Raw genomic sequence first — 24050 nt, 5'->3', positions numbered from 1 at the left:
GGGGCACGAACCCATGTCCCTTGCATCGGCAGGCAGACTCTCAACCACTGCGCCACCAGGGAAGCCCTTCCTGAAGTCTTTTGATCACCCCCTCAAAGCACATGTCATTTTAAACAGAATGAGAAAGAAAACTATCCCACTGACAGCTAGGAGCTGACCTGGCACTATCAGCTAGTCCATGGTGTTCTCCTGTGGAACATAAGTAGTTTCACAGATCACCACCATCAGGCAAGACCACTCTGTAATTATGTCAGGAAACAGACAAAGATATGAACATTGTCCAAACTGCAGAATGGCCAAGTATGCCCCCACCCTGACTAATATGAGTGCTACTGCATCTTTACTATTTACCACTTAGATCTGCTTGGTTCCTCTCACCTTCTCGATAAGAAGACTTAAGATCTCCAATCATGGAATTACTCCCACTTCCTGGCAGCACCCCATCCAAATGATCTTTGAACCTCCGCCAAATCACTTGACATAAGTCCAGATGGTATAAATCTTTTTCTAATACCTTCTCACTGAGACTCCCCACAGTTCCCCATAGTATGTGTCTTCTTTACTGCAACAAGTCCATGAATCCTACTTTTTTTGACTATAGGTATGTTCCTGGTATTCTTTAGCTGGAGGACATTGATATCACTATGATAATGTGATAAATGTCTACTGTTTATTTAGCACTTACTTTGTGCCAAGGTCTGTTCTAAGCTTTTTGTATATATTAATACCTGTAATCCTTGTTACACATCATGGAATGGGCATGATAATTAGTCCCATCTTGTTGATGAGGAAACTGAAGCACGGGGAGTTTGAATACGTGGTAGTCCTGTTTCCCTGAAGCAGGATATTCCCTCATGAGTTTGGGCAGTCTTTAAACTACAGAACAGGCCAAGAAAACACTTCATTTCTCTATGATCTGTAGGACCGAGGTGACTGAAGGCTAGGCTAGTTCCCTAGGGCTGTTCCAAATGGGGAGAAGATCCTTTCCACTTGCCCATCTTAAGCCAAAACCTCAAGGGCCAAGGGGAAAGAGTAGAAGCGTGAGCTCATTTCTGAAGAACTTTTATTTTCTTCACTGCAAAACATGATCTCCTGCCAAGAACAATGATTTGATATATATAGGTTTTAATGTATATTCTCCATGATATTCTCCATATAGCCTATGATATTTGAACACTTAACTATGTGACAGGCATAGTTTCAGATGTTTACTAGTCAACATAATTAATATCTCAGTCCTCATCACACTCAATTTCTCAGCAACTCTTGACACAATTGACCATTGATGACTCCCTCCTTGAAACACATTCTTCAGTTCCTTTCTGGGAAAACACACCTCTTAGTTCTCTTCCTACTTCCCTGACCACACCACCTCAGTCCCCTTTGCCTCCTCTTCTCCCTGACTCCTGCATATTTCTGGAGTGGCCCTGGCTCAGATCACACTTGTCTTCTCTTCTCCATCTATACTCACTTCCTAGGGGAGCTCATCTAGTCTCATAATTTCAAATACCACGTATATAACTGATGACTTCAAATTTCTATTGCTAGCCGAGACTTTGGCTGTAACTACAGACTGCTGACTTGACATATCCATCTGGATATCCACAAACATCTCAAACTAACATATGCAAACCACAATTCCTCATTCTCACCCATTCTGACCCCATTCTTATCCATCAAATCTGCTCATCATCCTGCAGGCTTCTCCATCTCCATAAGTGGCACCAACATGCTGTGGTCAGGCTACAAACCTGGGATCGCCTCTTACTCTTCCCTTTTTCTCACATCCCTTTATCAAGTCCATCAGAAAATGATTTTCAGCTCTAAATTCTAAACATATCCAGAATCCAACCACTTACCACCTTCACTGCTGTCACTCTACTCCATACCCCGCTTTTGCTTGGATTAGTGCTACAGCCTCCCAGCTGCTTTTGCAGTTTTTACACTTGCTCCCCTACAACTTCTTATTTTCTTGAAGTATATCATAGACACAGGGAAGTGCACAAATCTTGTGTGCAGAGCTCAGTGAATTTCTACATATGTTTATACCCATATAATTACCATCCAGATCAATATATAGAATATTTCCAGCCCAGGAAGCTTCCTCCTGCCTCTCCCACTGCTAAAAGCAACCACTATCCAGACCTCTGCCGCCATTAATTAGTTTTGCCTTTTTAATGCTTCATATATATGGGATCATACAGTATGTACTCTTTTTCATTTTTTTTTAAATTCATGTCTGTAAGATTTATCCACATTGTTAGTTGTAGCAGTAATTCATTCTTCTTCCATGCTTTGTAGTATTCCATTATATGAATATACCATAATTTATGTATTCATCCTACTGTTGATGGATATTTAGATTGATTCCAGTTTGGGTCTATTATGAATATTGCTGCTTTGAGTGGTAAACATATGTGCTCATGTCTCTTGGGTACATCATATTCTTCAAAGTCAGACTGATCCGTTAAAATGTCATATCACACAGCTTCTTGCTCAAAGCCCTCCAGCAGCTTCCCATCTTCCTCACAGTTTTTACTGAAGTTCCAGCAAAGGCCTACAAGACTTGTTGTCAAATATGGTCCACTTTTTAAAAGCATCAGCACTGGAGCTTGTTAGAAATACAGAACCATGTGTCCCTCCTTGTCCTACTGAATCAGAATCTGCTTTTAATATATCCCCCAGGTGATTCACATGCATGTCTGAGAAGCACTGCCCTTGGTGATCTAGCCCTTTGCCATCACCTCTCTGACCTCATCATCTACCACTGTCCCCCTTGCTCATTCCTCTGTGGCTACACCGGTTACTTTGCTGTTCCTTAGATACCCCAGACATGCTTATCATTGAGAGGTTGTGTGAGCAGGACCTGGTCAGCAGTTTCTTCTCCTGACCCAGTTGTCGGCTTACTATGTGACCTTAATTTCACAGTATGGTAGCTAACTTCTTTTTACCCATAAAGAATGAACCCAGAGTATAATTATAGGTGAAGGACATGGGAAGACTAAGATTAAGCAGTGGTGATGGGGGAAAGGGAAGAAACAGATGTCAGGAAAAAAAAAACATATATATGGGGATATATGTATAGCTGATTCACTTTGTTATAAAGCAGAAAGTAACACACTATTGTAAAGCAATTATACTCCAATAAAGATGTTTAAAAAAAGGCAAAAAAAATACATATATAGCCATTCATGTATATATACATACATACACACACACACATATATATATATATATATATATATATATTAGGCTGAAAGATTTTTCCACATCAGAATATATAGCTGCATAGGAATAATGATGATGATGATAAGAAGAACAGAAAAAACAACTAGTTTTTATTAAGTATTGACTCAGCCTGAAAGTGGAATTGCTAGATCAAGGGGTAGGTGCATTTAAAATAGATGTTTCCAAATTCAACCATAGGGTTGTATTATTTCTACATGCTATTCTCCTTAATAATGTAGTCCTCAAGACAACCCCATGAGGTAGTTACTATTATTTTCTATATTTTACAGATGAAGAAACTGAGGTACAGAGAGATTAAGTGACATGCCCAAGGACACAGTGTTAATAAGTGATGGCATCAGACTCAAATGCAGGCAGTCTGATTGCAAGGCCCACACTCTTAACCCCTTCACTGTGCCTCTCTTGTGTAACCATCACTACCATCCAACTCTAAGAACATTTTCATCTTTCCCAACTGAAACTCTGTATGCATCAAACACTAACTCTCCACTCCCCTCTCTCCCCAACCCCTGGCATGCATCATTCTACTTTCTGTCTGTATGAATTTGACTCCTATAGGTACCTCATATTAGTAGAATTATATAATATTTGTTATTTCACGATCTGCTTATTTCAACGGGCACAATGTCCTTGAGTTTCTTCCATGTTGGAGCATGTGTTAGAATTTTCTTCCTTTTTAAAGCTGAATAATATTCCATGTATATGTCACATTTTGTTTATTCATTCACCTGTTGGTGGCCATTTGAGTTGCTTCTACTTTTTGGGTATTGGGAATAATACTGCAATGAATATGGGTGTATAAGTGTCTACTCGAGTCCCTGCTTCCATTGCTTTTGGGTATACACCCAGAAGTGGAATTACTGGATCATATGGTAATTCTGTAATTTTTTTTTAAGGAATTGCCATGTCATTTTCCATAGCAGCTGCACCACTGTACATTCCCACCAGCAACGTACAAGGGTTCCAGTTTTTCCATATCTTTGCCCCGGGCCAATACTTGTTATTTTCTGTTGTTGTTGTTCATAATAGCCATCCTAATAGGTGTGAATTTTTTTATTTTTCGTGTATGAAATCTGTTAATCTTTTCCTTCATGTTTCCTGTTTTTCTTGGAAAGGTCTTTGACTTCCTAAGGTTATACAAGCAGTCTCCAAATTTTCCTTATAATATATTTATCACTTCATTTGGTACATTCAGGGCTTTGATTCACCTGGAACTAATTTTCTATTTGATTTAAGATAGGGAGTACTAACTGTCTTCTTCCAGACTGAAGAGTCAATGATGCAAGTGTCATTCCTGATAGTTCGTGCCTTTCCCTTTCTACCACTCTGACTTTCCTGTGGCTCCCCTGCCCCCCAACCCAGGGCCAATACTGAGCCACTATTGTTTTTAATACTTTCTATCTTCGCTTGCTTATCAATGCTATCAAATTAGGCTTACTTTTATTGCAAGAAAGTGAGTGTGAATAAACAGCCCATAATAAAAAATGTACCTCTTTCTTATGAAAATTAAACATTCAGGAGGATTATAAAAGAAAATCTTATGGCTGTTATCATTTGCCTTATATACTGAGGTGCCCCTATGTTGGGTACATATATATTTACAACTGTTATATCTTCTTGGATTGATCCCTTGATCATTATGTAGTGTCTTTCTTTGTCTCTTGTAACAGCCTTTATTTTAAAGTCTGTTTTGTCTGATATGAGTATTGCGTCTCCAGCTTTCTTTTGATTTCCATTTGCATGGAATACCTTTATCCATCCTCTCACTTTCAGTCTGTATGTGTCCCTAGATCTGAAGTGGGTCTCTTGTAGATAGCATATGTACCAGTCTTGTTTTTGTATCCATCCAGCCAGTCTGTGTCTTTTGATTGGAGCATTTAATCCATTTACATTTAAAGTAATTATTGATATGTATGTTCTTATTGTCATCTTTTTAATTGTTTTGGATTTGTTTTTGTAGGTCTTTTTTCTTCCCTTCCTCTTTGTTCCCTTCTCTTGTGATTTGATGACTATCTTTAGTGTTGTGTTTCAGTTGCTTTTTCTTTTTTTGTTGTGTATCTATTGTAGATTTTTGATTTGTGGTTACCATGAGGTTTTGATATAGCAGTCTATATATATACAAGATTGTTTTAAGTTGCTGTTCTTTTAATATCAAATGCATTTCCAATATCCTGCATTTGTGCTCTCCTCTTCTCACGATTGCTCCTATTGATATCATATTTGTGTGTGGATGATTTCCTACCTTTACTGTATGTTTGTCTTTACTGGTGAGCTTTCCCATTCATAAGTTTCTTGTTTTCTATTTGTGGCCTTTTCTTTTTTGCCTTGAGAAATTCCTTTAGCATTTGTTGTAAATCTGGTTTGGTGGTGCTGAATTCTCTTAGCTTTTGCTTGTCTATAAAGGTTTTGATTTCTCATTCGAATCTGAATGAGACCCTTGCTGGGTAGAGTATACTTGGTTGTACATTTTTCCCTCTCATCACCTTAAATATATTGTTCCACTCCCTTCTGGCCTATAGAGTTTCTGCTGAAAAATCAGCTGATAACCTTATGGGGATTTCCTTGTATGTTATTTGTTGCTTTTCCCTTGTGGCTTTTAATATTTTCGCTTTGTCTTTAATTTTTTTCAATTTGATTAATATGTGTCTCAGAAATGTAGATCATGGAACAGTATAGAAAGCTCAGAAATAAACCCATGCACCTATGGTCAATTAATCTACAACAAAGGAGTCAAGAATATACAATGGAGAAAAAACAGTCTCTTCAATAAGTAGTGCTGAGAAAACTAGACAGCTACATGTAAAAAGAATGAAATTAGAACATTCTCTAACACCATACACAAAAATAAACTCAAAATGGATTGAAGACCTAAACGTAAGACTGGATACTATAAAACTCTTACAGGAAAATATAGGCAGAACATTCTTTGACATAAATTACAGAAATATCTTTTTTGATCCACTTCCTAGAGTAATGAAAATAAAAACAAAAATAAACAAATGGGACCTAATTAAACTTAAAAGCTTTTGCACAGCAATGGAAACTGTAAATAAAATGAAAAGACAACCCACAGAATGGGAGAAAATACTTGCAAACGATGTGACTGACAAGGGATTAATCTCCAAAATATACAAACAGCTCATGCAGCTCAATATCAAAATAACAACTCAGTCAAAAAATGGGCAGGTCTAAAGAGGCATTTCTCCAAAGAAGACATACAGATGGCCAAAAAGCACATGAAAAGATTCACTACATCGCTAATTATTAGAGAAATGCAAATCAAAACTACAGAATGGCCATCATTAAAAAGTCTACAAACAATAAATGCTAGAGAGGGTGTGGAGAAAAGGGAACCCTCTTGCACTGTTGGTGGGAATGTAAATTGGTACAGCCACTATGGAGAACAGTATGGAGGTTCCTTAAAAAACTACAAATAGAACTATCATATGACCCAGCAATCCCACTACTGGGCATATACCCTGAGAAAACCAAAATTCAAAAAGAGTCATGTACCAAAATGTTCATTGCAGCTCTATTTACAATAGCCTGGAGATGGAAACAACCGAAGTGCCATCATCGGATGAATGGATAAAGAAGATGTGGCACATATATACAATGGAATATTACTCAGCCATAAAAAGAAACGAAATTGAGCTATTTGTAATGAGGTGGACAGACCTAGAGTCTGTCGTACAGAGTGAAGTAAGTCAGAAAGAAAAAGACAAATACCATATGCTAACACATATATATGGAATTTAAGAAAAAAAAAATGTCATCAAGAACCTAGGGGTAAGACAGGAATAAAGACACAGACCTACTGGAGAACGGACTTGAGGATATGGGGAGGGGGAAGGGTGAGCTGTGACAGGGCGAGAGAGAGTCATGGGCATATACACACTAACAAACGTAAGGTAGATAGCTAGTGGGAAGCAGCCGCATGGCACAGGGATATCGGCTCGGTGCTTTGTCACCGCCTGGAGGGGTGGGATAGGGAGGGTGGGAGGGAGGGAGACGCAAGAGGGAAGAGATATGGGAACATATGTATATGTATAACTGATTCACTTTGTTATAAAGCAGAAACTAACACACCATTGTAAAGCAATTATACCCCAGTAAAGATGTTAAAAAAAAAAAAAAGTCTACAAACAATAAATGCTAGAGAGGGTGTGGAGAAAAGGGAACCCTCTTGCACTGTTGGTCAGAATGTAAATTGGTACAGCCACTATGGAAAACAGTATGGAGGTTCCTTGAAAAACTAAAAATAGAGGTACCATATTATCCAGCAATCCCACTCCTGGGCATATATTCAAAAAAGATACATGCACTCCAATATTCATTGTAGCACTATTTACAATAGTCAAGACATTGAAGCGACCTAAATGTCCCTCAACAGAGGAATGGATAAAGAAGATGTGGTACATATATACAATGGAATATTATTTAGCCACAAAGAAGAATGAAATAATGCCATTAACAGCAACATGGATGGACCTAGAGAAGTAAGTCAGACAGAAAAAGACAAATATCATATGATATTTGTCCATTTGTATGTGAAATCTAAAAAAATGATACAAACGAACTCATTTACAAAACAGAAACAGACCCACAAACTTAGAAAACAAACTTATAGTTACCAAAGGGGAAAGGTGGTGAGGAGAGATAAATTAGAAGTTTGGGATTAACATATATACACTACTATATATAAAATAGATAATCAACAAGGACCTGTTGTATAGCACAGGGAAGTCAACTCAATATTCTGTAATAACCTAAATGGGAAAAGAATCTGAAAAAATATATATATATGACACTGAATCATTTTGCTGTACATCTGAAACTAACACAACATTGTAAATCAATTATACTCCAAAATAAAATAAAAATTTTAAAAAGCCACTAAAAAAAATTTATGTTTACAAAAACCCTGTGTGAAAACGTTTATAGCACAAAAAAACTTACGACATAAAACTCTAATTACATTTATGTTTATTTCTCAGTTTGACTTCTCTCTCCCTATCTGTGGCTATTTAGTTTAGGTTTTTATTTAGCATTGTATTCAAAAAGAAATGAGTGTCACTACAGGGATTAAACAGCAGCAAATCTAAGACTTATTGGTCTTGACTGGGTCAGGCTCACCTTTCTGCAGAACTCTGAGATCCATACAAATCAGAACAGGACAACATGTAAAAATAACATGTTTTTCCATTTCAGGAATTAATGATTATTTTCTTATAATAGTGAGATGATATTTTATTTTTAAATTCATGTGAACATGAATTATCAGAAGTATCTTTTCCTAGAAATGGATAACTAAATAATGAATTCTTTCCACAATCTACTTTTGTTTTCATATTGAAATCAGGTTTAAATAAATTTCTAATTTAAAGGCTTGCCTAAAATTAATTAGAATTGGAAATGACTTGCCCCACAAATTCTTCCCATTAACAATTATTATATCACTAGGTTAATCTTCTGGTGTTAACTGGATTCTGATTTTAGCTGCTGTATAAATGTATTTTCCTCTAAATAAAAGAATCTCTAGATTAACAGCCATCTAAGCTGAGCTCCCAAAACAGCTTGAAAACTGGTGGTGAGCTGACATTTGAGCAATTTTTTAAAGTAAGATGGATCAGCTCAACCCACCATTTTAACCAAAAATTTGCTGTGGTATATATTGCACCTCTTTAGGGCAAATAAGGTCTAATACCCAGGAAGGGTGATATGAGTATTAGGGATAGGAATGCTTGAAGAGAAAATAGAAACATTTACAGAGAAAAAAACAATATCCTCCCCGCCTCCTGACATTGCAAGGAAAATTTTGGTGGTGTGTTTTAGTATGAAAATAGAAAATGTATGGAATATAAAGCTTAAAACTAATTATTTATGAAAAGGACTATATATATAATGCTAAAACGTTTTTTCTTCTCTCTTTGATAAATATAAAGATGGAATATATTATTATAAAATGATTTATAAAGTCTGCATCTGAATAGAGTTATTCCTTACCAAGTGGCTCAGATGTTTCTGAACAGTTCTTGAGAGCGGAACATGAAAAACCTCACTAAGACACAGGAATAATTGTGTGGTCAGGCAGCTATATCACCACAAAGCATCATCATTTTTGTTAATGATTTAAAATAAACGCATGCTGTTACTTACTGATGCTGAAAGGCTACTCTGTCCCACTTCTATTTTTTAAACATCTTTATTGAGTAATTCACATACTCTAAAACTGTAGGGGTACACGTTGTGTGGGTACAATTCAATGATTTTTAGTATTTTTATAGAGTTGTACAACCATCACCATAATCCAGTTTTAGAACATTTCCATCATCCCCAAAAGTTCACTTGTGCTCAAGTATAGTAAATCTTTGATCCCAACTCCAGACCCAGGAAATCATTAATCTACTTTTTGTCTCCATAGATTTGCCTTTTCTGGACATTTCACAGAAGTGGAATCATACAATTTGTGGTCTTTTGTGTCTGGCTTCTTTCCTTAGCATAATATTTTTGGGGTTCATCCATGTTGTGGGATGTTTCTCCTCCAAGGGACTTTTCAAATCAGTTTGTCAAGCAAATTTTTAAAAAATTCCTGTCATTATGTATGACTGATTCACTTTGTTATAAAGCAGAAACTAACACACCATTGTAAAGCAATTATACCCCAATAAAGATGTTAAAAAAAAAAAAAAAAAAAAAAAAAAAAAAATTCCTGTCAACCAGGTGGAAAGTCCTTTGTTCAACAATGCTTTTAATCCCTCTTATTTCTTGCTTTGGCTTCCTCATCTTCTGAAGCATTTTAGAAGAATTATTTTATATTACTTATGAATGTAAGAAAAGCACATCAAAGTACAGAAATACTTTTTTATTGGATTAAAAAGAACCTCTAGGGGCTTCCCTGGTGGCGCAGTGGTTGAGAGTCCGCCTGCCGATGCAGGGGACACAGGTTCGTGCTCCGGTCCGGGAAGATCCCACATGCTGCGGAGCGGCTGGGCCCGTGAGCCATGGCCGCTGAGCCTGCGCGTCCGGAGCCTGTGCTCCACAAACGGGAGAGGCCACAACAGTGAGAGGCCTGCGTACCGGAAAAAAAAAAAAAAAAGAAAAAGAAAAAGAACCTCTAGTTTTGGGGATTCCATGGATACTGAAATGTAGGGTCAGAAGCACACACAACTCATTGAGAAGATAGAAGTGAAACTAATTAAAGAATGTTCTACATGGTCACAGTTGTATTCATTGGGGTTTAGTTTTGTCTTTTTGTTTTACTTCTCTTTTGCCTTGGCTTGTATTCTGAAAATAAGTACTTTATTAATTTCCTGGCTATTATTATAAAAGGTGTTAAGTAGTATTACTAAGAAGTAAAAGAAACACCCAGGATGTACGAGAGCTACAGGCACTGGCAAGTTACTTAATCATTCTTACCACCAGTTTTCTCATCTGGAAAAATGGGATATTAGTGACACCTGCCAAACATACTGTTATAAAGAGTAAATGACTCAATAACCATTAGCCTTTAAGGATACTATGTTCATTTCTGTGGAAACTTTGTCTTTTTCTCCTGAAACGTATTTTTACCTCCCTAGGCTTCAAGATTTACAGAAATGTATTTCTGATTGACACTATGTAGACTGCTGCTGCTTTTCCCATACAAGCCTGCTCTCCCTCAACAACTACAGGCATGTTAAAAAAAGATGCTCTAATTCCTTTTTAGTCTCATAAAAAAACAAAAAATCCCACCAGGAAGGTACTGTTATTATCCCCACGTCACAGATGAGAAAACAGGCTGTTTAGACATGCCGTGACTCACCTAAGGTCACAAGGCCAGGAAGAGTCAGATAGAGCCACATTTGGAAAACTGCAGGAAGTCCACCTGACCAAAGCTGAGAAGGGCTACAGTAGAAAATGAGGTGAGGCACAGATCTGGTCCAGAGGGCTCAGAAAGCTGAGTAGAGCATTTATACATGATGTAGCAGAAAAAAGAAGTTTTAGAAGTTTTTGAGCAGGGGAATGACAGGAGCAGAACCTTTTATTTAATTTAAAATATTTTAAAATAATCTTGCAACCTTACGTCTATTTTCGAGGCAAATAATAGCAGCTAACTTTTATTGAATCTTTATTAAAGCTCTGCTCTAAGACCTTAACATGTATTTGCTCATTTAATCCTTACAACAACCTTTTAAGGTAGGCATTGTCATTTGCCCCGTTTTACAGATAAGAAAACTGAGGCACAGAGAGATGCAAGAACTTGCCAGAAGCTACACAGCTTGCAAGTGGTGGAGCCAGGCTTCAGTTTCAGGCAGTCTGGCTCCAGTGTCCATAGTATTAACTTCTGGGCCACAGTGCTTTTTTGTTAATAGATCTATACCACAGGCTAGACATATAAGGATAACATGGGGCCATTGCAGTACCCAAAGTCTAAAGTGATAGGGATTTGGATTTCAGGGGAGGTAGCAAGAATGGAGAAAAGGGGAGATTTCAGAGAAAAAGCTGGTGGTAGAATTTCTGGACTAACTAGATACATGAGGAGTTAAGAAGAGTGAGTTGAAGATGGAAACCAAAGTTTTTATTCCTCTGGGAGAATCATGGAGCTTCTGAGGAGTACAAGGAGCTGGCAGGGGGGCTGGTCTGGAGGAACTAACAGTCACAGTGCAGGGAGTGCTGAATTCAGTGTAGTACCAGGAACACAAGTCAGCCAGCTGCAGCTGGCAGCATTGCTCAGTGAGTTGATGGGGCTCCGGATAGAGATGTGGGCATCTTCAGCAAAGAGAAACTTTGAAGTCAGAAAACAGGTGAACTGTCCTAGAAAGAGAGAGGGAAGATAGTGAAGGAAAAAGGCTGTAAGTCTAGGTAACCATTGGGACAGGAGACAAGAGGAGAAAGCAAGACAGAGGGGCTATCACATTCCAATGCCTGCAGTGCAAAACTCCCTTTCAAATATGCCATCTTCTTTAGGAGAGCATCCCTGTAAGGTAACTATGTTGCTCCTAGAGATAGAGAAATTGGAGTCAAGACATTTAGGGGGCTTGTGCACAATCACATAGCAAGTTTGTGACAGAACTAGAATTTGAACCCAGTCCAAGTGACTCCAGTGTCTGTCTCTATGAGCAAAAAGCTGTGGAAAGATGAACGTGCCTAGTCTGGGTAAGGATTGCTGGCTGTGGTTTAGGGGAAGACTGTCAGGACATGAAGCCCAAGAGGTAAATTGGAATAGGATTTTTAAAGGCCGTGTTATGTCTAGGAATTAAAGAACCAGTAAATTTTTTTAAACAGGAAAGTAACATGAGATTGCTTTTGAGATAGGAATAGAAATGTAAATAAATATAGAGAGAGCCATATAAAAGATGGATTGGAGGGAGAAGAAACTAGGATAGAGACAGATTGGTGGTAATATAGTGCTTTTGTTGATGGGTAATGATGCTCTGAGCTGGAGCAGGTGCAGCAGGAAGAAGGCTGGATTTAGAGGTGTGCAGAGACATCTAGGTAAGACTTGGCTGTCTATCTCCCCGTGGAGATGCTCAGAAGACAGTTGGAAACACAATATACCACTGAAAAGAGCTCCAGGGTAGAGATTTAGAATTCAGACGTCATCAGCAAGAAGTGGTAGCTGGATCCTGGAAAGTGATAATATCACCAGGAGCTGAGAAGACCAAGAGGAGATGGATGAGAAAAAAATTCTAGGGGAAAGTAAACAAATAAAGGATTTGAAGGACCCTCTCTGGAAAAGGTTCTAGTACCTCTGTGGTTTTAGGAGTTGCCTTTCCCCTTTGTATTTCATTTATGGAAGGGGAGCAGGTCTTGACTTTTCAGAACTTCCTTAGCTTCCTGTTCTGCCCTCACCTTGAGCACAGACACTAGTTTCCTTATAGAGCCACGGGCTGGCCTTGTTCTCTCCCAGGGCCCTTGGCCTGAGCCCCAAACGCACGCTTGCACAACAGCGTAGGAGAGGCCACATCTCAAGAAATGTTTAGAAATCAAGTCTCCAGGCCATGGTCATTATTTGGATGTGGTGGTTGCCCCCAGTTCTCTGAGAAATTAGATATGACAACGAGGAGGAGGTCACAGGGGCCTTAGGAGGCTCACATTCAGAGAGTGCTGGTCACTGAAATCACTACAGGGATGGGGGCATAAAATCAGAGACAGTGTGTAGAGAGGCTCTTTTAAGGGGAATTAAACAGAGTAATTCAGGTCAGCCTGTACCCCCATAAATTTAGAGCTCATTACGCAGTGTCTTTTTAAAATTCTTGTATTAATTATAATAGAAGGCCAAAGGCTTTTCAGATGGTAACGACATACCCTGCCTGCTTTACTCCCATTTTCCACATTGACTTGATTACTGCCAGTGTACTGAGAGTAGACTGCAAGGTTGGGCCTTGGAACAGGCAGGCCTGGGTTTGAATCCTAGATCTGCCATTTGATAACTGAGGCCACAGGGAAAATCAGTCGAACTCTGATCCTCAGTTTCCTCAACTGTAAACTGAGTCAATACATCCTCTGCTCAGCTTCCATTCCATCCAACTCCCTTATGGCAACAGAGGCTGGAAAGCCAGAGGCAGATTTCTCAGACTCTTGCAGCTGGGTTTCACATCTGACATGGTTCTGCCATCTAGGCACACCTGAAGGAAACCTGGGAGGTGGACATGGGCAGTATAAAGCTTCTAGAAGATGTTGGATCTTCTTGTAATCACTGTAGTGGAGCTGACATTTGGGAATGTGGAGGTGGAATTTCAGTATTTGGTTCTGAGCATCTATGACAGAAGGCAGTAGCTGTGGGGTTCCCATAGGAGAGTCCCCTGTTCTGGCTGAGCATTTCTCCCTGCTATGTTATTCCTGATAGTATAGGACACAAACTAACTTCCATGGCTCCCCTAGAAATTCTTAACCTGCCAAATACCTTGCAATAAGTCCCATTCTGTTTAAATTACTAATTGGAGTGGATTCCATTATCTTTAACTCATAGACCAGCCTCATAGGGTTTTGCAGGAAAGTCAATATATGTAAATTAAGTACAGTGCTTAGCACCTGGTGAACCACATTATTATTTCTATCAGTGTATCAGCTGCCACAATAAAGTAGAAGTAAGCATCTTACACTACCTTAATGATTTTCTAATTTTATTTTTGAAGCATATTTTGTTTCTAAGATTTTTTGTTCTAAGTATTATAGAATAGAGGTCTTAGCTTTGTGCACAGCTAGGATTGACATAGAGGAACGTTAATTATCAAAGTAAGAAATATGTACTCTTTAAAATGAGGAAATCCAGGATAAAAGAAAATATGCTTATTATCATTTTTTACTTAAGTTCTGGAATTGTCTTCAACTTCAGTTAATAGCATTTATAATGTACCAGACACTGTTAGCAGCTATGTCTTTACAGAATTTTAGATAACGGACGAGAACGTCATTGATCTTTCGTTCTTTCCCAGGCTCTACTCATCTTGTCAGCATCTTCTGATCTTGCTGGAGAAAGTCCATATATTTTAGAATCCATAAGTAATATAAAGGGCTTTTGCTAAACTGGAATTCTTAGTTTTTACATAGGGTGACCTTATTGTTTACAAACATCTGAGAATAAGAGTGGATTTAATTGTGTTGTAATCTTTATTGGAAGGTATGTAACAAGATGCTGTAACCAAAGCTTTTAAGCTTCTGAATAATACTTCAATGTTTTTATTTTCATAAGTCATTGATTAAACAATGGACTTATTTTTAAATCTATTTATTTATTTATCTATTTTTGGCTGTGTTGGGTCCTCGTCTCTGTGCGAGGGCTTTCTCTAGTTGCGGCGAGCTGGGGCCACTCTTCATCGCAGTGCGCAGGCCTCTCTTGTTGCGGAGCACAGGCTCCAGACACGCAGGCTCAGTAGTTGTGGCTCACGGGCCTACTTGCTCCGCAGCATGTGGGACCTTCCCAGACCAGGGTTCGAATCCGTGTCCCCTGCATTGGCAGGCAGACTCTCAACCACTGCGCCACCAGGGAAGCCCTGGATTTATTTTTAAAAAGCTTCAATTTGTTATTCATTTCCCGTTCCAGATTCTTCCCAAACTACTTACTGGATGTTGAACATTTAAAACATCTGTAGAGCAAGTTAAACTTAAATGCCACTTGTCACAGCTTTCATTATGGTTGCTTTATTTTAATGATCTTTATGGTTTGTTTACCTGAAATTCTGATTTTGCTTTTAGTTTAGAAGGTATCAATAATGTCTCTGTTAATTTAAAAAAGGCATAGACAAATATAAAATATTCATTTCTGATAAAACAAAATCTCTTTTGTGACAAAACATGCAGAATAGCTTTTTGGCATTGTCCAGTTAAGCAAATAAAAAGACATCTTTTCTATTACATGTGAATATATTATGCATAAGTTAAAAGACTGTTGGAAACTAAAAACACAGAAGTATACGGATTTTTTTCAAGGTTGGCCTAATTATTTCTCAAAAATAGGAAAGGCTCTAATTAATAAAAAATTAAAACTACAATGAAGATAATTTATAGGACAATGTCATTGCCTTTTTTGTGCTGTGAAAATGTTTTATGTGTCCACATGAAATTTAATCATTTTAAGATTGTATTAAAGGGAAACGTATTAAATGGTCTGTGGATTTTTACATAGTGGCCCCTTCTGAGACTCAAAAGATTGACAAATTACTGAGGTCAGTAATTTTGTGGCTGCCCTTAATATTTTTTAAACAAAAAAATCTGAAGAGTTAAAATACACAAGAAAGAGTGGATGTAACAGTTTTATGAAGGTGGTCATAATGTGGTTTCTCCTACTATGAACAATGATTTTTTTTTAAAGAAACGCTATGATGATTTTTTAAATTAATTCATTTATTATTTACTTTTGGCTGCGTTGGGTTTTTGCTGCTGCGCGCAGGCTTTCTTTAGTTGCAGCGAGTGGGGGCTACTCTTGGTTGTGGTGCGCGGGCTTCGCATTGCGGTGGCTTCTCTTGTTGCAGAGCACGGGCTCTAGGTGTGTGAGCTTCAGGCTCTAGGCACGCAGGCTTCAGTAGTTGTGGCACGCGGGCTCAGTAGTTGTGGCTTGCGGGCTCTAGAGCACAGGCTCAGTAATTGTGGTGCACGGGCTTAGTTGCTCTGTGGCATGTGGGATCTTCCCGGACCTGGGATCGAACCCATGTCCCCTGCATTGGAAGGTGGATTCTTAACCACTGCACCCTGAACAATAATTTTTAATAAGCTAGCTCTCTTTTATTATATTCTCTTTAAAATTAATTGTGGCTCTGTAATTGTTAAACTAGTACCAGCTAAGCCTGTAAAATCATCTTAGTCTGAAGTCATAATGAGGAACATTTTAATTTCAAATTGTCCTATAAAGCAGTATCAAAAGTAACAGAGATAGGAAAATAATTATTATAAAAAGGTGTAAAATTCTTTTAAAATAGGATAAAGAATTTTATATTTATGATTTGGGTTAAAGACTGTTACAGAAACTTACTGTACATGTTCTCTTTTGCTCTTGTTATTAGCGTCAATATTTGGGGAAGAAGGGTGAAAATGAATGTACATTTAGTTAAATAATGCCTATTACTGGTAAATTAATAATTACATTAATGTAATTATCTCCTTATGGCTATTGAAAAAGTTTGGTGATAAAATTTATTAATTAATTTGAATTTTAAAATGTATTTGGACCTAGACCTGTGACTTTAAATACAATTTTATAAAGTATGTGGTCATTAATAAAGTTTTAATTGATAATTAGCATTATAGCTCAATGATATCCTTCATCAGGATTTTTTGCCCATGAAAGAGAGGGTCTGCATGGATTTTTTTTCAACTCTAGACTTAGTTTATTGCAGATATAGTCTAGCTGATTTTCACAGTTTCTCTGATATATGGAGATGATTGCTTCTATTCTTATTGGTAGAGATTAGAGACCTAGAATATATAATAAAAATAAACTTAATAAAAAAATAAACTTAAATTTTAGAATAGTTTCAGATTAATAGATAAATAAAGTTAGGGTATTCAGAGTTTCTGAATATCCTTAGTTTTTACCCAAGTGTCTATTATTGGGTTCCTGGGCCCTAGGCTTTGGTGACTCTCTGGTAAGCCACATGCTTTCAATTATCAGCTACCTTCTATGACCCTATCCAGGTTGACCTGGGAACCTTGCAGACTTTATCCACAACCCTTGGCAACTGAGGGAGACCGGGGTGGCCTCTCTCAGGCCTTCTTCTATAAGCCTAGATCTGCTCTGCAACCATTTCTGCTTTACTTTATATATATATATATATTTTTTTTTTTTTTTTTTTTTTGCGGTACGTGGGCCTCTCACTGTTATGGCCTCTCCCGTTGCGGAGCACAGGCTCCGGGCGCGCAGGCTCAGCGGCCATGGCTCACGGGCCCAGCCGCTCCGCGGCGTGTGGGATCTTCCCGGACCGGGGCACAAACCCGTGTCCCCTGCATCGGCAGGCGGACAGATGCCCCTTCCCAGAATTCTTGACAGGAGGCAGAACTACAAGTGCTCTCTGTCTGAGGATTCTCAAATTCGAAATCCATTACATCCCCTGGGGCTTCAACCTCCACGAGGGGTCACGGAGCCAAGCCCCATCTTTTTTCATAAAATCTCATTCTCCTCTTCCAGTCCCTTCCCACAGGAGAAAGAAGGCATGGAAGGAAAATTGAGTCACATTATTACTCATTCCTCTCACACTGTGGTTTATATGCTTGCTATCCTCTAGGCTTTGCTAATGATACACAGTGCCAAGATTTGAGAATTTAAAAAGAGCTCTTTTCTCTCTCAAGAATCTAACTCTTTCAAAATAATGGGCTTGGGCTTTCAGACTGTTGCTTCTCCTATGTATTTTCTAAAAAATCCATTCAGAAATACAGTCTCCTGTGTTCTGCGCTGTATCTGCTTTCTGTTCTAAGGCAGTGAAAGGCACTGACTAAAGTGGTGAAGGACTTGAGGCAACAAGAAAAATGTGGCAAAGAAAAATCTCTATTGATATCTCAAAATAATACCCCTCTACCATCATATTATGATGCAATATGGACCCAATACTTCAAATGAATTTCAGCGTGGAGTTGGATGGTTTTGGAAGACAAAATGATTTCAGTGCAAACGGTAATTAAGGCCAATAAAGTGTTTCTGTATTTAAAGGCACATAGATATTTTTCTCACATTTCATATAGTAAGCTGAACATATATTTTGGGCTTGGATAAACGTTCCAGACTACATGCATACAAGAGCTGAAGAAGAATATCATACTTATTCCATATATATTCCAGATTTCACTGCCAAGATTACAGTTGGGGATAGCAGTCCAGAAGGACTTTAGTCAAAGTCTCCTGAGATTAAAAAAAGAAAAAACATGAATTAAAGCTACTGAAGAAAGAAAATCCACTAGAAAAGCAGATTATTAACTCTGTGCTCGGATTCAAAAGATGAATAACCACACTTTGTCTTTTGTTTTGTCCTCAGCTGGAAAGGCAGCTAATGATGCAGAATGAAACGAGAGAAAGACAAATGGCTATGCAGATTGCTTGGTCTCGGGAATTCCTCAAATATTTTGGAACTTTTTTTGGCATTGCAGCCGTCTCTTTAACAGCTGGGTATATTTGCTACTTACTTTAAAATTTTCTTCTACTTCTTTTTGTCTCTGCCATGATCATATTATTAAGTTGGCCAAGATAGGACTTTGATCCAAATAGTACACGTATAGGCGAACAAAGTAACCCTGATATTTTAGTCCTTGGCGGTAACTCTGTAGAACCAGGATAGTAATAGTTAATTCTTCCTTTAGTTTCTTAGATTTCTTCTGTACTTTTCTCCATTTTATAAGTAAGAGAGAGGACTGACTTTGCACCAAGACAGAAGGAAGTCTCTACAAATTCATCTCCACAGTCCCTAAGGGATAGATATCAATACTTAAATATTTTTAAAATGAGTAATCTGAGCCTCAACATCAAATAAAGATGAACAAATCATAGACCCTACCCAAGAACTGCAGAATCTGCTGAGGGATTATGGGTAAGCAAATCCTATTTCCATAGAAGAATTAAGTAACTTCTGAAATGGAGGATATTCTTCCCAAAAGCAGATAAATTATTTCCTTTCATCAAGTACAAAGATATTTCTTTACAGGTTATTCCTTGATATTCATTCTTTTTTGTTCTTGAATCAGAGCAATTAAAAAGAAGAAGCCTGCCTTCCTCTTCCCTATCGTTCCATTAGGCTTTGTCCTTGCCTACCAGTATGACATGGGCTACGGGACCCTTATACAAAGAATGAAAGGTAAGTCTTTGATAAGTCTTAGACCAGAGTCTCAATTTCTGATTCATTTTCTGGTTCCAGGATCCACTCCTCACACCCCCTTGAATTATGAAAATTCTGACAAGACTCTCCCTGAGCTACCAATGACTGATATTTCTGCCCCCTCTCACATAGTGGTATGCTGGAGTCACCTCATACCAGCTCACAAGAACCAACCGTCAAATGTTCAGGAATTTTGTAAGCTGGTTGTTAAACACAGTCATTATTAAAAATTAAATTATATAAACTAACACAACATTGTAAATCAGCTATACGCCAATAAAATTTTTTTTAAATTATATAAACTTACAATTAAATAAATTACAGAAAATACATAATATTAAATTATATTAAAACACTAATAATCAGAACTTAGTTTCTAATTATTTTACAAATATCTGTACTCTTAAGTTATGTATATCTATTCTTTTAAGTTATGTATATCTACTGTATCTGTATGGTGGCAATGCAGATACAATATATAGACACAATAAAATACAGATACAACTCTGACTTCAGTGACATCCCATTGGTATGTCAGCTTGAAGGTGGTCATGGTGGGAGTATTTACACCATGGAAATCTACAAATACCAAATCAAGGCTTGACTTACTATTTTGTTGATTGTCTAGATCAGGGGCTGACAAACTATGGTCTGCAGGCTGGCCACCTATTTTTGAAAATAAAGTTTTATTGGAACACAGACATACCCATTCATTTCTGCTTTTCCATTTCCATGATAGAGCCGAGTCACTGCAACAGATATGCAAGTCCCCACAAGCCTAAAATATTTACTATCTGGCCCTTTAAGAAAGTCTGCCAACCCGTGGTCTAGACTTAAGAAAATGATGAAGAAAATGTTAATGATGTATATTAGTCTTAAAAGTGTGTTGTGTCCATATCCATTATGTTGTGAATAGCATAAAAAATTCAGGAAATGTCCTAATATTTAAAAACTGTTATCTGATTCAACAAAGTCCACAATATCACTGTTTCACTTTTGTCCTACTCATTAACGTAAATGAAAACACCGACCATCATTCATGTTGAAATTATACTTTCTCATCAACTGCTTAGGTGAGCTATGGATAAAAGAGTTCAGCAAAAATCAATAAAAACATTCTTTGAGGATCAATTTGCTATATAGAATTTATGATAAAGGGTACTGTACATGTTATTATCATTTACAAATTGTATGCTACATATATTTCATAGAAGTAAAATTTATAATAAACTTATGTACATAATAAACTTATATACATTTGTTTTTGTTCTGGAAAGCTGGTTGTTAAATTTTCACCAGTACCGTACTGTTCCCACTGAACTCTGGCTTTTATTGCCCTAGAAACTAGCACTGCTGCCACAGATGCCATTCCTGTCCCAAGAAGACAGAGTTTCCCATTAGTCTAGGATATCCATGTCTTCCAAATTCCCACCACTACACACCTCTCATGAGGATCCCTATTTCCCTAATCCTCAAGCCTTCAACCCAGAGCATGCTGGAAACAGTGCTTTCCCAAGCCTTCATTTTTGCCATCCTGTTCTCTCCTGGGCTATAGGCGCATCACTATCCCTGAGGCTCTGTGGGGACTGGTTTAGTATGGGAAAGGAGAAGGTGCAGGTATTGGGAGTAGGCAGTAGAACATTTCATGCACAGACTTAGGGAAATGGAGGAATTATATGTTCTTAAAAATTCCCATTTGAAAATAGAAGTACATTTTCCACATAGAAACTATGTTAAAATGTCCTTTGGGGTCAGACATTATTGGTATCATAGTTCAGCTATATTGTGGGCTAAACAGTGTTTTGCTGATGGCCTAGAAATTTATTTATAGCATATATTACTGTGGGAAAATGTATTCTGAGTTCTAAAACACTGATCTACAAATTAACTTTTGGAGTACAATTCCATTTTAAGCTGGAAACTAACTGTACAAAACTGATTTACTTATGTTAAAACTCATTTCAATAACCTGCTCAGGTTCATGTTACTCATTTGCTTAAGAATTCATTAGTCTGAGCTCAACTATGTCTCACTGTTTATAAGAACATTAGAGTTCTCAGTCCCTCATAAAAGTTAGTATGTAGTATTAAGAAATCTCAACTCTATTATACAGCATTCACTTGAATGTATTACTAATGGAGGGCAAATTTATTTTCTAGGAATATTTTGATTGTATAATTGGGAAGTAATTTTATAACAGGTCCATCAGAGTCTATAGAATATAAAAATTTAACTTCCAAGGAATGTTGTGGAAATTTCCTGTTTAAAAAAAATAAAATAAAACTTTAGAATCCACCAGGAAATTTACCATATTAAAAAGTTTAGTTTATAATATATAGCCCTGTTAACTAGAGATGACCCCAAGATATATACTTCCTGTTTAATTGACTTTATTATCAGCCATTCTGTAAACATATACTAAGAATCTGCCATATGGAAGGCACTCTCTCATGGAAACATCTAGTCTGTCCATCAATAGCCTGCCCAATTACATACAATTTTATAATGATTTTTACTTACTATTTAAGATTGAGAAAAAAAAATGTCTGCAGATTGTTAGAATGCTGTGATAATTTGCAAATTGTAGCCTGCCCTGTTGGGTTTGGAGTATAAATTAATTGTGCATTAAAAGAGGAATACTTCAAGAAAACAACTGCCTTTATTCCCAAGGAAAGTTTATGGAATGTCAACAACATATATTATAGTTTTTCAGAATTTCGCTAGTCTTCAACAATAAAAGTTGGCAAATGTCACTGTGCCCAAGAAATTACTAGCTATTATTTAAGAGGAATTGTTTATAAAAATGTGTATATGTGTGTGTATGTATGTATATATGGACTAAAGAACATTTAATATTATTTGGGGTATTTATAAGTAGTTTCAAGTCAAAGATTAGCTTTCCTGAAAAATTAGAGTTTTTTAGTAAACTTTATTTTCTTCTCACATCACTTATGATATAATAAGGGGCAACAAGAAGAACCATATGGGGTTTCACCACCCTGAACCCCTCCTAACACAACTAATAGTTATCCTAACACAACTAATAGTATTCTTTATAACTAAAGAATACCAAGTACTATTTTTTTTCCTTGAAGGAAAGTCAGGATGTTTTCATCCTGACTTTCCTTCAAGGAAAAAAAATAGTACTTGGTATTCTTTCTCTTCTACATTTTAAAATGCTGTCTTCTGTCAAAGTCTCTGGCATCTGATTTATCTCTTTATGAATCTTCAGAATTCATTACTGTGTTTCCTTTGGGAGGTCACTTCACTGGGGACAGTGGGTGAAATATGTAACTGTGAGATCTGGGGGCATGCCTCCACACAGTGTTACAGCATGTCAGTGGAACACAACAAGTAGGTCTTCTCACAAAATGCTGATGACCCCTTTGTCACCTTGCACATTTCTGTACTTTATTTAAGGTGAAGCCGAGAACATACTGGAAACAGAAAAGAGTAAGTTGCAGCTGCCAAAAGGAATGATCACTTTTGAAAACCTTGAAAAGGCAAGAAGGGAACAGAGTAAATTCTTCATAGACAAATGAAATCATGTTTACCCACCAAATCTCAAAATACAGAATTGTTGACTTGAATCATGGCCTTTACAATTTTTTAAATGCTTGAGATTTTGATATAATGGTTTTTATTTTAAAATAATAAAATTTAAGATGAACTTTGTTAAATTATTTTAAAATAAAATGTATAACATTCAACACAAAATCATGGAGGTACTCTACTTTCAGATTTCCTCTATATGTGTGTGTATCACAAACATCTAAATGTAAAATTAATAAACTATATTTTTTTGAGTTTCTGGAAGCAAAAGTTTTATTGTTCTCATTTCTCTGTTGCACACACTTGCCCCATCACAGTAATCTCCCACAGATACTGCTTTTATTTGGATTTCTCAATTGTGTCCTGTCTCCACATGATAGAAAACAACTAATATTAATGATTAACATGTATATTGCACTTGCTATGGCCATTGTCTGATTGTTTTGCACATATTCTTGTAATTATCCCAACAATCCAATGAGGCAGGCATCATTTTTTTTTTAATAAATTTATTTATTTTTGGCTGCGTTGCGTCTTCATTGCTGTGCACGGACTTTCTCTAGTTGTGGTGAGCAGGGGCTACTCTTCGTTGTGGTGCATGGGCTTCTCATCGCAGTGGCTTCTCTTGTTGCGGAGCACAGGCTCTAGGTGCGCGGGCTTCAGTAGTTGTGGCATGAGGGCTCAGTAGTTTTGGCTTGTGGGCTCTAGAATGCAGGCTCAGTAGTTGTGGTGCATGGGCTTAGTTGCTCTGCAGCAATGTGGGATCTTCCCGGACCCGTGACCCCTGCATTGGCAGATTCTTAACCACTGTACCACCAGGGAAGCCCCCATCATTTTTTTTTTTCCTTTTTTTTTTTTTTTTTTTTGTGGTACGCGGGCCTCTCACTGTTGTGGCCTCTCCCGTTGCGGAGCACAGGCTCTGGACACGCAGGCTCAGCGGCCATGGCTCACGGGCCCAGCCGCTCCGCG

The 24050-nt window shown here is 37.6% G+C and overlaps 1 protein-coding gene across 4 annotated transcripts in view; it reads left to right on the top strand.

Moving 5' to 3' along the window:
* Positions 1–23351, top strand: part of PLGRKT (plasminogen receptor with a C-terminal lysine) — a 50222-nt gene extending 26871 nt beyond the window's left edge. For 2 of the 4 annotated variants that reach the window (XM_082656988.1, XM_082656989.1), the window contains exons 4-6: positions 18696–18826; positions 19399–19508; positions 22950–23341. In XM_082656988.1, coding sequence (XP_082513114.1) covers positions 18696–18826; positions 19399–19508; positions 22950–23071 — 363 coding nt within the window. In that variant the 3' untranslated portion in view covers positions 23072–23341. Of the gene's footprint in view, positions 1–18141; positions 18338–18695; positions 18827–19398; positions 19509–22949 lie in introns of all 4 variants that reach the window. The other 2 variants (XM_082656990.1, XM_082656987.1) reach the window with 2 other exon arrangements.
* Positions 23352–24050: the final 699 nt, after the last annotated feature.

This window comes from Grampus griseus (genome assembly GCF_964374135.1).
Source record: "Grampus griseus genome assembly, chromosome: 6".
In the NCBI taxonomy this organism is placed as follows: Eukaryota; Metazoa; Chordata; class Mammalia; order Artiodactyla; family Delphinidae; genus Grampus; species Grampus griseus.
The sequence above is the reverse complement of the archived record's forward strand: the minus strand, read 5'-3'. Positions and strand labels throughout refer to the sequence as shown.